The sequence below is a fragment of the Panicum virgatum genome, chromosome 4N (genome assembly GCF_016808335.1).
Source record: "Panicum virgatum strain AP13 chromosome 4N, P.virgatum_v5, whole genome shotgun sequence".
NCBI lineage: Eukaryota > Viridiplantae > Streptophyta > Magnoliopsida > Poales > Poaceae > Panicum > Panicum virgatum.
The window spans coordinates 50535901-50549870 of NC_053148.1; the positions used below are offsets into that span (position 1 = coordinate 50535901).

At 46.5% G+C, this 13970-nt stretch overlaps 1 protein-coding gene across 1 annotated transcript in view; it reads left to right on the top strand.

Annotated features, from left to right (window-relative positions):
• The window catches only part of LOC120668957 (phosphatidylinositol 4-phosphate 5-kinase 9-like), a 40210-nt gene extending 26501 nt beyond the window's left edge, over positions 1–13709 (top strand). Inside the window, exons 6-8 of the mRNA XM_039948785.1 lie at positions 11827–11984; positions 13044–13206; positions 13298–13709. Of these exons, the coding sequence (XP_039804719.1) occupies positions 11827–11984; positions 13044–13206; positions 13298–13565 (589 nt within the window). The 3' untranslated portion in view covers positions 13566–13709. The remainder of the gene's footprint in view (positions 1–11826; positions 11985–13043; positions 13207–13297) is intronic.
• Positions 13710–13970: the final 261 nt, after the last annotated feature.

A 13970-nucleotide genomic window follows, 5' to 3' on the forward strand; every position in this document is an offset into this window, starting at 1 on the left:
CCGCAGTCGTGCTACGCACGGCCCCAGGACCTCCTGTCGTGCCGTGCACGGCTCCGGGGTCTCCTGCTGTGCCACGCACGGCCCCGGTGCCTCCTCCTGCACCTGCGCGGTACGCTCAGCTGGTGTAGGTGTACCAGCGTCGTTCGGCGCTGACACCGGCACCGCCGCGGTACGCTCAGCCGGTGTAGGTGTACCGGCATCGGTTGGCACCGACACCGGCGCCGCCTCCGGCTCCGGAGGCTCCTGCGACACCTACACCGGAGCCGTCGCCGCTGCCGCCTCCGCTGGATCGCTCTCGAGCTGAGCCGGCGGTGTACCACCTACCAGTCGTCCATCGGGATCCTCGACATATCCATCCCATGACTCGGCGGATGGCGTCTCAGGCCGCGACTCTCTCCGCCACCGAGGGGGAGCTGCGAGTCTCTCCGGTACCCTCCTATGTCCGCAACACCTTGGCGGATCCTCACTGGCGTCACGCGATGGAAGATGAGTACGTGGCTCTCCTTGCCAACCAGACGTGGGACCTCATGCCGTGTCCGTCTGGTTGCAATGTGATCACTAGCAAGTGGATCTGGCCGCACAAGTGTCGGGCTGATGGCACACTGGAGCGCTACAAGGCTCGCTGGGTTCTCCGGGGTTTCACATAGTGGCCTGGTGTGGACTATGATGAGACCTTCAGTCCAGTGGTGAAGCCCGCTATGGTGCGCACGGTCCTCTCGCTCGCACTCTCTCGCTCCTGGCCTATGCACCAGCTGGATGTGAAGAATGTGTTTCTTCATGGCACTCTGTCGGAGATAGTCTACTGCAGTCAGCCAGCGGGATTTGTGGACTCGAGTCGTCCGGATATGGTCTGCCGGCTCAACAAGTCCCTCTATGGTCTGAAGCAGGCTCCTCGGGCTTGGTACTCTCGGTTCGCCACATTCTTGCTGACTTTGGGGTTCACCGAGGCCAAGGCTGACACTTCTCTGTTCATCTACCGCCGTGGGGATGAGACTGCCTACCTGCTGCTCTATGTTGATGATATTGTGCTCACCGCCTCCGGTCAGCAGTTGCTTGAGCGTGTCATCTACTCTCTGCAGCAGGAGTTTTCTATGAAGGATCTTGGTCAACTCCACCACCTCTTGGGTGTCACTGTTGAGCCTCGCCCGTCTGGCCTCCTCCTTCACCAGTGGAAGTATGGACTCGATATTCTGGAGCGGGCTGGGATGACTGATTGCAAGCACTGCTCCACTCCTGTCGACACTCAGGCGAAGATGTCTGCTGATCTGGGTGCTCCTGTGGCTGATCCTACTGCCTACTGGAGTATGGCCGGTGCCTTGTAGTACCTCACCTTCACCAGGCCGGACCTCACCTACGCTGTTCAGCAGGTATGTCTCCATATGCATGATACCTGGGAGTCACACCTTGCTGTCATGAAGCGTCTCCTCCACTACGTCTGTGGCACTGTGGACCTCGGCATGGTGCTTCACCGCTCGTCCTCTGCTGAGCTGGTGGTCTACACCGACACTGACTGGGCTGGCTGCCCGGACACTCGCCGCTCCACTTCCGGCTACGCTGTCTTCCTGGGAGGCAACCTGGTCTCCTGGTCGTCCAAGCGGCAGCCGGTTGTCTCCCGCTCCAGTGCCGAGGCGGAGTACCGGGCTGTCGCTAACGGCGTGACAGAGGCGTCCTGGCTATGACAGCTCTTGGCAGAGCTCCACAGCCCGCTCGCCAAGAGCACGCTCGTCTACTGCGACAACATCAGCGCCGTGTATCTCTCTACCAACCCCGTTCTGCATCAGCGGACGAAGCATGTGGAGATCGACTTGCACTTCGTGCGCGACAGGGTCGCCATCAGCGATGTTCGGGTACACCATGTCCCGACCACCTCCCAGTTTGCTGACATCTTCACCAAGGGACTACCCTCCTCGACCTTCTCAGAGTTTCGCTCCAGCCTCAATGTAGCAGGTGGCTAGTTGTGGCTACGGGGGGGGGGGGGGGGGTGTTTGCCCTGCGTGTACTTTCTTCTTGTCCAGTCTTGAACACCGCTGCGATGGCAGTTCAGACTGCGGGGGGGGAGGTGTTGGCTTTCTTGTTGTCCAGTCTTGAACACCGCTGCGTCGGTAGTTCAGACTGCAGGGGGGTGTTGGTGTATATTGAGCCCATGTATAGAGGCCCATGTATAGGAACTATATATCCCACTCTTATAGGGTTTGGAGGAATACATGGCAATTATTCTCTCCAACAAGATGAATTGGGTATCTTAATCTTGTAAGACTCGGCAAAATCACATACCTCCTTTGAAATAAAAGACGAACCTTGATCCATTGTCAAAGTTTGAGGAATGCCGAATCTATGAATAGTATGCTCTGTAATAAACTCAATTACCTCCCGATGTGTCATATTTTTCAAAGGAACTGCTTCGGTCCACTTAGTAAAGTAATTCGTAGCAACCAACACGAAACGATGTCCCTTTGAAGAAGGGGGATTAATTTGACCAATGAAATCCAACAACCAACCTCTGAACGGCCATGGCTTAATAATAGAATGTAACAACGCAGTAGGCACAAACTGAACATTACCAAATCGCTGACATTCTTCACACCCTTTATAATATCTAAAACAATCCACCATCATAGTTGGCCAATAAAAACTGGCTCTCCTAAGCAACCACTTCATTTTAGGAGCCGATTGATGCGTACCAAAGATGCCTTCGTGAACTTCCCCCATGGCAACACGGGCCTGATCAGAATCTAAGCACTTGAGAAGTACATCTTCGGCGGTTCGACGATAAAGCTCATCGTCGATCAAAACGTATTTAAATGCCAAATGCCGAATATTCTTCTCTGCACCATGACCAAGATCCTTTAAATATGTCATAATAGGCACCCTCCAATCAGCAACCTCGGCCTTCCCTTTGATCTTGGAAGAATCGTCCGAATTGCTATTTTCAGCAATCCGACCAGTCAGACCGGTCCAGAGACTGGTCAGACCGGTCGGAGCATCCGGTCTGACCGGTTCATCCAGAACCAGTAACTCAACTGTTGCTCGCATCGGCTTTCTCATGTTAAAGTATTTTTAGTAACCTCATAGCCAGATGCTTGCTGAGCCAGAGCATTTTCCTTCTTATTACTATCTCTTGGAATATGTCGGATTACAAATTCATCAAAGCAAGAGATAATATCAAGGCATCTATCAAGATATGCATTTAACGAACCGTTATAGCATTGGTATATTTTGGATACTTGCTGCACCACCAGAAGTGAATCACCATAAACTTCCACATGTTTAACGCCCATTGATTCCAAGAACTCCAAGCCAAATAGAAGTGCTTCATACTCAACTTGGTTATTCGTGTGCTCTTCTTCTAATCGATTTGAGAACTAAAAAATAGTACCATTCGGAGAAATTAGAACGGCACCAATCCCTTGTCCATCATCACAAGCCGATCCATCAAAGAACAACTTCCATGGTGTGCAAGTAACATAACCGACTTTCAAATCATGCTCTTCACTAATCTGATGTTCAACAATGAAATCCGCTACAATTTGGCCTTTAATAGCTCTCAAAGACTCATAGGCCAAATCATATTCAACAAGTGCATAAGCCCATTTTCCGATTCTACCACTTAAAATCGGCTTTTGTAGTATATGCTTAATAACATCGGCTTGACAAGTAACTATGCAAGTGCTTGATAAAAGGTAATGCCTCAACTTGGTACCAGCATAATATAATGATAAGCACAATTTTTTAATAAATGTATACCTTGTTTCCGCATCAATAAGTCGTCGGCCAACATATGTAATAACATGCTCCCTTCCTCCGGTTTCTTGAGTCAAAACAGCACCAATAACCTTGTCTTCCGCAGCCACACGAAGCCTAAAAGGAATACCTCTCTTAGGCGCCTTAAGAACTGGTGGTGAAGACAAATACTTCTTGATCTTCTCAAAAGCCTCTTGCTGTTCTGCCCCCCTTAGCAAAAATGGCCTCTCATGCCATATTTCAATATATTGTTTTGGCGATTGATGCACACACAACACTTTGACTAATATGATTGTTAAGATGATCATTCTCAGGCTTTTAGGTTCAAGTGATGACAAAGAGAAGACGCGGGTCTCAGGGCAGCGCCCTGAAAGCTCTTCGGTCGGTAGCACCGGAAGAACCGACACATGAGCATCGGTGCATCCGATGGTTGTCGGAAGAAGCGACGCCACGGTATTTTGGTGCAGAAGGGAATCGAAGCCAAGTTAGCTTATAGGCACCGGATGAACCGATGGTTCAAAAAGGGGCATCGGTGCATTGGGCGTACTGTGTTCCAGAGACGATGCAAGTCGCGCAAGAGCCAAGTCTTCAGCACCGGTTGAACCGGTGAAGCATCGGTGCATACCATCGGTGTAATGACGTCAGCTGTCAAGAGTTCAACGGCTACTTCAGGCTATGAGTGACCGGATGAACCGACGCTACCCCATCCAGAGGCATCGGTTCATCCGATGATACACAAATTTTCTGCTGACCGTTGGAGCAACGGTTACAAGACTTTGTGGCCTATATATACGCCTCACCCCGGCCATTTGAAGTTTGCTGGAGTTGCTGGACATCCCACACACACAAGAACATCTCCAAGCCATACAAGAGCATCAAGATCATATCCTTAGCCCTTAGCACACTTTGAGAGTGTTGTGTAAAGGTTAGCTTTAGTGAGTGTGATTGCAAGGCCTTGAGCCTTTGTGTTGTGGTTCTCTAGTGAACCAAAACAAGAGCTTGGTGCGCCGGCACCTTGGAGCTTTGAAGCTCGCCGGCAACGTCATCGACCCTCCGACTTGGTGTGGAGCGGCGACGACACTTTGTGCGAGGGACGTGGAGACCCCCATCCTTTGTGGAGAAGCTCCTTAGTGGAACCCGGGGCCAAGGTGACCGTGATTGTGTTCACGGAAGAGACTTGGTGGCCGAGTAGCAATACTCTTAGTGAGTGCTACAACAACGTGGATGTAGGTGTGCCTTTGTGGCTAATTGAACCACGGGATAAACACCCGCGTCAAGAGTTTGCTATCTCCTATCCCGTTCATTAAGCTTCCGCATTTCATACTAGCAATTTGTGTGCCTTTACTTTCATAGAATAATTTCTTGATAGGAAAGGCTATAGGTTGCTAAACTCTTTTGGGATAGGGGTTTCACACTAGATCTACCTAGTTGCACATCTAGATAGCATGTTTTAGTTTAAGTTTTGTGCAAACTAGTTGGAGCCATAGGTCTAAGTTTTTATTAGTGCCTAATTCACCCCCTCCCCCTCTTAGGCTAGAGCACCCGATCACTTTCACCCCAAGTAAATTCAGCCTCGTTTTTCAACCGAAGAATAGGAGTAAAAGCATCTATCTTTCTGGACAAATTAGATATAAATCTTCTCAAGTAATTCACTTTGCCTAGAAACTTTTGTAAGTCTTTCTTGCAAGCAGGAGCCTCCACTTTCTTCATAGCTTCAATCCTTTTCGGATCAATCTCTAATGCCCTTCTCATGAATAATGAAGCCCCAGAACTTCCCAGCTGATACACCAAAAGCACACTTGAGCGGGTTCATCTTCAATCCATACTGACGCATCCTCTCAAGAGCGAGTCTCAAATCAGCCAAATGATGACTCAAGCCAGCCGATTTAATCACAATATCATTAACATAAACTTCCAATATAATGCCAATCAAATCATGGAAGATCAAATTCATAGCCCTTTGATAAGTAGCACTATTATTCTTCAAACTAAAAGTCATGACAACCCACTCAAATAAACCAACGAAACCAGGACATCTAAAGGCCGTTTTAGACGTATCTTCTTCAGCCATGAATATTTGATTGTAACCCGCATTACCATCAAGAAAACTGATAACACGATATCCAGAAGCCTCATTGATCAACATATCGGCTATAGGCATAGGATATTCATCTTTAGGAGTAGCTTTATTAAGATCTCTAAAATCAATGCATACTCTAATCTTGCCCGAATCTTTCTTTTCAACGGGCACAATATTAGAGATCCACTTCGCATAACGACAAGACCGAATAAATCCAGCTTCTAATAAACGATTGATTTCTTCTTTTATTCGGTCATACATAACAGGATTAAAATGCCTAGAAGGTTGTTTATAAGATCTAAAACCGGCCTTAATCGGCAACCGATGCTCAACCAAATTACGACTCAAACCAGACATCTCAGAGTATTCCCATGCAAAACAATCGACATATTCTTAACTTTATTAAATCGGCTTTACAATCATCCGATAAATTTGCATTTACAAAAGTCGGCCTAGGAATAGAACCATCTCCAATATCTACCTTTTCTAAAGGATCAGCCGACGTAAAACCTTGGCCTAACTTATCTAAGCCACCCAAGTCTTCAATAGCCTCGCACATATCGTTCGTCTTGTCCCGATAGTGCTCAATGCGTTGCTGCAGCCACTCTACGCTGGATCGGTCTGACCGGTCTGATGCACCGGTCTGACCAGTTAGCGGTAGCGGTCTGATCGGTCGGCTCTGTGTTGTTGCCCTGCTGCATCATAGAAGTAAATGTAGCCGATTCTCCATCGGCTTTAGGACTGCAGTGACAAAACCTTCCTTGATGCAACCGATCAAGTCGTAATCGGTCAAGTCCAGGCCCGATAAGCACTTGATGTGATCATGTGCACCAATGAGCTCGGAATCGGCGGTTCCAATGAAATAAGAGGAATCACCATGCACCTCAACTTCATTGATGTAGAAGAGGTATCAAGAAGAGGTATCACCAACCTCAACTTCATCGCCGATCCACTGAATAAGAAACTGATGTAAGAAAGATGGTACACATTGATTGGCATGAATCCAATGACATCCAAGTATGAGGTTGAAGTTACCTTGCACCTCGGAGACGAAGAACGCCGTTGCAACCGTCTTGCTTCCAACGATCAACTCCATCGAAGCAACCCCCTTGGCACCAATGGGATCACCTCCTCCAACACCGCTGACTGTCGTGTTCGTCTTGATGAGTTCCTCGTCCGTCCCGCCGAGCTTCATGTAAAGCGAATAGGACATCAAGTTGACAATTGCCCCACTATCTACAAGCATACGAGAAACTGGCTTCCCGTTGATATGCCCCCTCACATATAGAGCCTTCAAGTGATTATCTGAATCCTTGGCTTTTGAAATATAGTTTCACGGGGCCCAAAGTCCAAATGTGTCGTCTCCTCCGGAATCGCCCAATAGTCATCAGAAAAGCGCACAACATTAATCTCCATATTTGTGCGTTTCGGAGAAGCATCATAATCAAACAACTCCTCGTCTTCTGCTGTAGAAGGAGCTGTTAGAACCTCAGATGCGCCAGGAGATGAAGTAGGAACCACTTCTTTGGCCTTCTGCTCAGGCTCAGGGTCGACCGGTCTGACCGGTTGCTCTGAGCGGTCAAACCGGTCCAAGACACCGGTCAGGCCGGTCGGCTGGAGCGGTCCGACCGGTCCTGTGGGCTGGTCAGCTGCCTTGACCTACCACACCATGCCTTGAGGGATTCTTGGTCTGTACTTGTCAAACTGCTCATCCCTCAACTTCTCCGCCTCATTTTCCTTTTGTTCTTGGCGGTGAAGACGCTGCAACTTCCTCTTCTGAGTGTGTGTCAATCCCGGCGGGCACCACCTAGGCTGAAAGTACTTCTCCTTGTCTTGGTCCTTGAGGTTGCTGCTGTTGGCCTCATGATCATTGGCCAACACAAAGCTTCTGAGAAACGTTGACCGGTTTCTCAACGATCACCGGTCCCTCTTGTGCATCTTGAGCTTTATCTTTCCCGTCTTCAACTTGCACAATCTTAGCAGCTGGAGCCTTCTCAGAATCGACTTGCATTAGCACTGGTTCGTCCTTCTTCTCCTTGACACGATGTTCTTAGCGAACTAGATGAACTTGGACCGGCCTCTGCTGAGACCGGTCTAACCGGTCCGGGGTTCTGCCCCTGACCAGATTGGTGCTGTCCCAATCGGTCGTGAACCGGCTGCTTCAACCTGTCAAACACAGGTTCTCTAGAGCTTTCCTCCCCTGGAAGTGTGGTGGATACGGAATCGGATAGCATTGCATCCAAAATCCCCCGTTCTCCCATGCGGGAAACTGAGAATCCGACGCCGGTGGAACCCATGGCACTGTAGCATACATCGGTTGCATCTGCTGAGGAGGGAATAAGGTAACCACATCGCCCCTGCGCTTGCTTGATTCTCCCCTAGGAGATGAAGGCGCGCCTTGACGCGGAGGTGACCTCGGTCTCTTTTTAGGGGCCGATCGTTTCGAACGGCCTTTGAGTACTTGTTCAACAGTTGGCCAAAGGTAGGCTTCTGGTTTGCAAGCTTGCCCTGCACCTTTGGCTGATTAGTCTTCCACGTACCCACTTCCGGACACTTTGGCTTGAATGTCCGGGGCTGACCACCATAGCGGTCTGATTGGCCGCCAGGACCGGTCTAACCGGTCGGAGAAACCGGTCTGACCGGTGTCGGCTGAGATGCAGACCGGTCGCCTGAAGAAGAACCTTCTTGCCTCCCGAGCGTGTGAGGCTTAAGTATGATTCTCATATTCTTCTTCCCATCAGGAGTCTTTTCCTGAATCACCTGTCTGGCCAGAATCTTGTTATCAACAGTCAACTGCCTATCATCACCAATGATCACGTTCTTGCCCTTTGCACCTTCGGCTTGATCCGGCCGAATCAGCACCTTTGTATTGTTGAGATCAATGGTATGAACTGGGAATAGAGCTTTATCTATCTTCATCTCCGGAAAGGCCAATCGTCCTTCATTTATGGCCGATTGTATCTGTCGATGAAATATATTACAATCATTAGTTGCATGAGATGAAGAATTATGAAATTTGCAATAAGCGCGCTGCTTTAGCTTCTCAAGCAGCAGTATAACATGAGTAATCTTTAAGTGCCCAAGTCTTAATAATTCATCAAAAAACGATCGCACTTGGACACATCGAAAGTAAATTTCATCTCGTCTTGCCGATTCTTTTGAGTCGGCTTGAGAGATGTACAAGTAGATGGTTTGGCCGAGGTGGGCCAAACAAACTCAGCAGCATATACCTCTTTATCCTCATCGTCCAATGAATAGGAATCATATTCAACAATATAAGTGTTTGAACGATGGGATTTGTAGGTATCCTTTTCTTTTTTAAACTTTGTTTCTTGACTCAAAGCTTTAGCCTGAAGCTGATTTATAGAATAAAAACTCAAACCATCAAGCTTTTTTCTATAGCTAGAATGTAAACCCGCAAGAGCCAAGTCGACCAAATCCTTTTCAGAAAGTGACAAATTAAAGCATCGGTTCTTAATATCTTTAAACTTTTTAAAGTACTCATGGATAGATTCATCTCTACCCTGTCTAACTGATGTCAAATCTGTCAACTTAGTTTCATTATCCCCGCTATAAAAGTGATCATGAAACTTTTGCTCTAATTCGTCCCAAGAACGAATCGAGTTGGAGCTAACGACGAAAACCAAGAGAAAGCCGTTCCAGTCAAAGACAAAGAAAACATGCGAACGCGCAAAGACTTGCTAGAACCGACTTCCTCAAGTTGAGCAATATATTGGCTAATATGCTCCCAAGTGACCGGTTATCATCACCACTAAACTTGACAAAATCGGGAACACGCCAACCAGTGGGGTAGGGAATTAAATCGAAAGCATCAACGTACGACCTACGATATAGCCGACTCCTACCCGCAACAAAACCAAGTTTTTCTTTAAACATGTCGGCCAGATCTTCCTTCATCCTAGCAAGATCGGCCTCATAGTTACTGGTAGATGTTTGGCCGAAACGATGTGTCGCGGGATCAGTAGTGGACATCGTTTGTGCGGCATATTGCGGATTGGCCCTAAGCCAATCATTCCAAACATCTTTGGACAACGGTGGGGGAAAAAAGAGGTTCACTGTATGACTTTGTCGTATATGGCAGCACAAAATCTGCCAATTCGTATAAGCTGAAGTAGGAAGAGGCGCGACTTGTGGCTGTGACGCAGAACCGAGAACCATGGCACCGGTCTGACCGGTCCGCCCGCCGAGGCACCGGTCTGACCGGTCGGGGCGACCGATCTGACCGGTTCGGCCTTGGACGACTGAACTGAGCCTGGCGGGGGTGTCTGTCCCGCGAAGTATTTCTTCGGCATACCATACTGATAATTTCTTGACGGTGCGGCCGAAAGACTAGGGATAGGGGGGAAATTAGAATAATCATTGACAGTTTTCTTACCCTTATTTTGTATACTCAAGTCCAGAAGTATATCTTGTGTAAGTTTTTGGGACTGTTCGAATCTACTCAAAAAGGCATCGGCAAACTGCTTAATAGAATCGAAGGTAAAACTTACCTCTCTTGGAGTGGAAGCAAATGAAGCAGCAGCTGTAGCCGTAGTCGCAGTAGATGGGTTCGGCGGTGGCGGCGCGAATATGGGCATGGCGAACTTCTCCTTCTCGAACATGCCTTGCCGAGTCTTCCCAAAGCATGCAAGCAATCTCTTTTTGGCCTCCTCCTGTTCCTTCTGGAACGCAGCCTCGAATTGCTTGCGAGTCTCCTCAGGTATGTCTTCGTACTTGATGTCAACGGGAGTTGAATCTATCTTGGGGTCAACCTTCTCACCGGCCATTGCGCCCGATGAATACAGATCTTTCCCCAGCGGAGTCGCCAAAAAATATGTTGACACAGAATTGGTCAACACACAAGCGCTAGAACGCACAGGATCGCAACGATCGCAACCAAACGAAGACCCCGGCGACCGGTCAGACCGGTCGCGCCAACTGGTCAGACCGGTTGGGCGCAGAGAATTTCGCAAAGACCTAGAACCTCAAGCTCGGGAGAGACCCCGTCGGAGCTCGAAGATCTAGGATTGTCTTGAGGTCGGTAGGCCACTCAAGATGTCCTTAAACGCCGTCGAGACGAGCAAAGAGCAGCACAAGGTTGGAAAAACTAGGGTTTTGAGAAAAATAGGAAACTTATAGATTGATTGATTCGATTGGGTAGAAGCACCTCAATCTGCCGTGGCCTTTATATTTATAGGCCGGAGAGGACGTACCCCTTCCAAATCGGGTTACAAACGGACTCTACAACTCAGATCTAACCTGATTCGGATTACACAGGACCAGACCGATCAGACCGGTCGGCCTTCGGCAGTGCCAATTTTGGCTGCCAACAATACCTAGGGAGAAAATTTGTCAGATTGAACCTCATCTGGGGGTTACATGAGATTCCCATTCTTGCCTTGTATGCTTTCCAGAGCAGGGCTGATTTTTCAAAGTGTTCAGTGACTTGTATCCCTTCAGAATTATCAAGGCTTGCAATTGTGTTCTGCCTGTACCTATTTGTTGCTGCAGCATGAAAAAAATTTGTGTTCTCATCCCCAAACTTAGTCCACCTAATCGTGTACCTTTTCTTCCAGGTAGGTACATCATATCCTTTGTAGCTAGAAATTTCACCATCACAGTGCAGTATTTTGTAAAGTATACCATATATTTTAGCTGGAAAGTGTCAGTCCTGTCATTCTTTATCATTTACGACTACCATATGCTTATATAATAAGTTTGACCCAAAATGTCATTTGATGTACAGTAAGTTTCTCCACTATTGCATATTCCATTATAAAGCTGCATGGTTATAAATTGTTTCAAGGAAAAGAATCCTACTAATTGAAATGAAAAGAAACCAAATCTCTGATTGTTTCAGAGCAGCCATATTTCATTTCTGTATTAGTACTTTTTTAAACAAAAGGCTGCTATTTCTTTGCATTTTACCTTGCAAATATTATGCTATTTCTTCAGTATTCTTTGGAGTTCGTGCACCTTTGATGTAATCATCTTTTTATCTGTAGGCAAATTGAGACTGATAGCAAATTTTTAAGGAATCATGCAATAATGGATTATAGCTTACTTCTTGGCGTCCATTATCGAGCTCCTCAAAACCTGCGGACACAGGCATCCTTTAATCAGACAATCGTACCAGATAGGCTCACTGTTCTTTCGGAAGAAGGTAACTTAATATTTTTCTCATTGAGATGCTTAATCTATGAATGAACATACCTTATCTGTGTGCTTAGCTATTTTAGTTACCTGCATAGGTAGTAGCATTTAGGTCTTTGGCTTGTCTATCTTGTACATATACATTTACCCTTTGGCACGTAAATACAAGAACCGTTTTCTTGACATGGTATAGTGTTACGGAAACCTGTCAAAAATCATTTCCTACGGTTTGTGTTCCTGTTGGATGGGGAGTAGAGGATGATAGATCTAAACGTGTAATACCATAAGTTGGTGAATTAGTTGGCTGTTTCCAGAATCCAGGTACTGATAACATGTCTCTTCCATTCCGCTTACATAACGCTAAAGATTCGGACCACTAGATAAATTGTACATTCAGTTGCTTACACTATCTTTCTCCATCACTACTTTTGTACCGTCTGATTACCTCTTCGTTTCTTCCTTCTCTGAACTTGGTCTCATGCTGATGACAAGTTCACAATGCCTCTAGTATCCCACAACAACATGATATTGTAAAGCACAAGCTGAAACTACTCTGGAGTTTTCCTGGAAAAGCACTAGTGTTGACTGTTGATTCCATGCAGCACAATAAAATGTTTGGACATGTACAGTAGCTTATAAATCTTATAGCTACATAAACACGGTTGTATGGGAATGCCCTTTATCACTAGGCTCCTCCAAGAACTTGCAAGTTAGTGTGCTCGACAATGAGAAACCTTTTGCCACCATTTTGTTCATTTTTTCTCGAACACGCTGGAGAGCTGCGCATCAATATATTAAGAAGAAAAGGTGAAAAGATCCCCAAAATGTTACAGAAATGATGGGCCTGCAACTCACCCAAAAACCATTTTGTTCATTTGCTTTTAAGTTTCAAATTCTTCTAAGTCCAGTCAACATTACAACCCATGTTATCAATGTAAACAGTCCAATCTGCATAACTTTGCGTTGAGATGTAATTAATACTATGCTCCAATTTTTTTTTCTTATTTTGCAACAGGATTTTCCTTTTAATGTTTCATTTACTTATTGTTAACATTCTGAGGCCATGTAGGTGCTCTGGAGGAGGATGCTATGAACTGTTCTGAAGGATTGGTTTTGGTTCAGCGAGCTAGTGGCCAAAATGTTGTAGTTATTGGTCCTCATATAAGGGGAGCCCGTCTTCGATCAAGTGCAAGTTTTGAAGAAGTAGATCTCTTGCTTACAGGCACCGCAAGGTGAGTTCTATCGTTATGTGCCAGTTCACAAGGATTGTTGTATATTGTATACCATCACAGAAGGCTGACAAGAAACTATTCACTTCATTAGGCTCCAGATCCAGTTAGGGGTTAACATGCCTGCAAGAGCAGAACAGACCACTAAAGATGATGACAGCGACTCATTTGGTCAGGTGTATGATGTGGTGCTCTACCTGGGAATAATTGATATCTTGCAGGAGTACAACTTAAGGAAGAAGATTGAGCATACTTACAAGTCCATCCAATATAACTCATTGTCAATATCTGTCGTGGAACCCAATATCTACTCGGAGCGCTTCCTGAATTTTATTCGGACGATATTTCCTGAAAGCTCATAAGATCCATTAATTTCTAGTCTTCACGAGCAAAATGCAAGAAGCTTTATTCAGCACTTACTGTGGCTATCTGCATTTTTTTTTTTTTGCTACATCCGTCTTCACTTTCTTCTCTTCCTTAACTCAAGCATTCACCCTGGGATTGGTTCTCAGCATTCGCATTGAGCTATCTGATCAAGGCAAGTTTCAAAGCATGTTCTAGAATTGGCTGCTATATCCATCTTCAGATATTTATCCGAGACAAGGATAGACATTTATTGAATTGCCTGGATTCCCGACTGCAGGAAGCAGCCAGCCTCAGCGATTTCTTGGTTTATTAGCGAAAAACGTGCCTTAAATTCCACTAGTCACAATACTATATGTACGTGTAATATGGTGGAAATATTTTGCACAAATTGTATAAAGCAT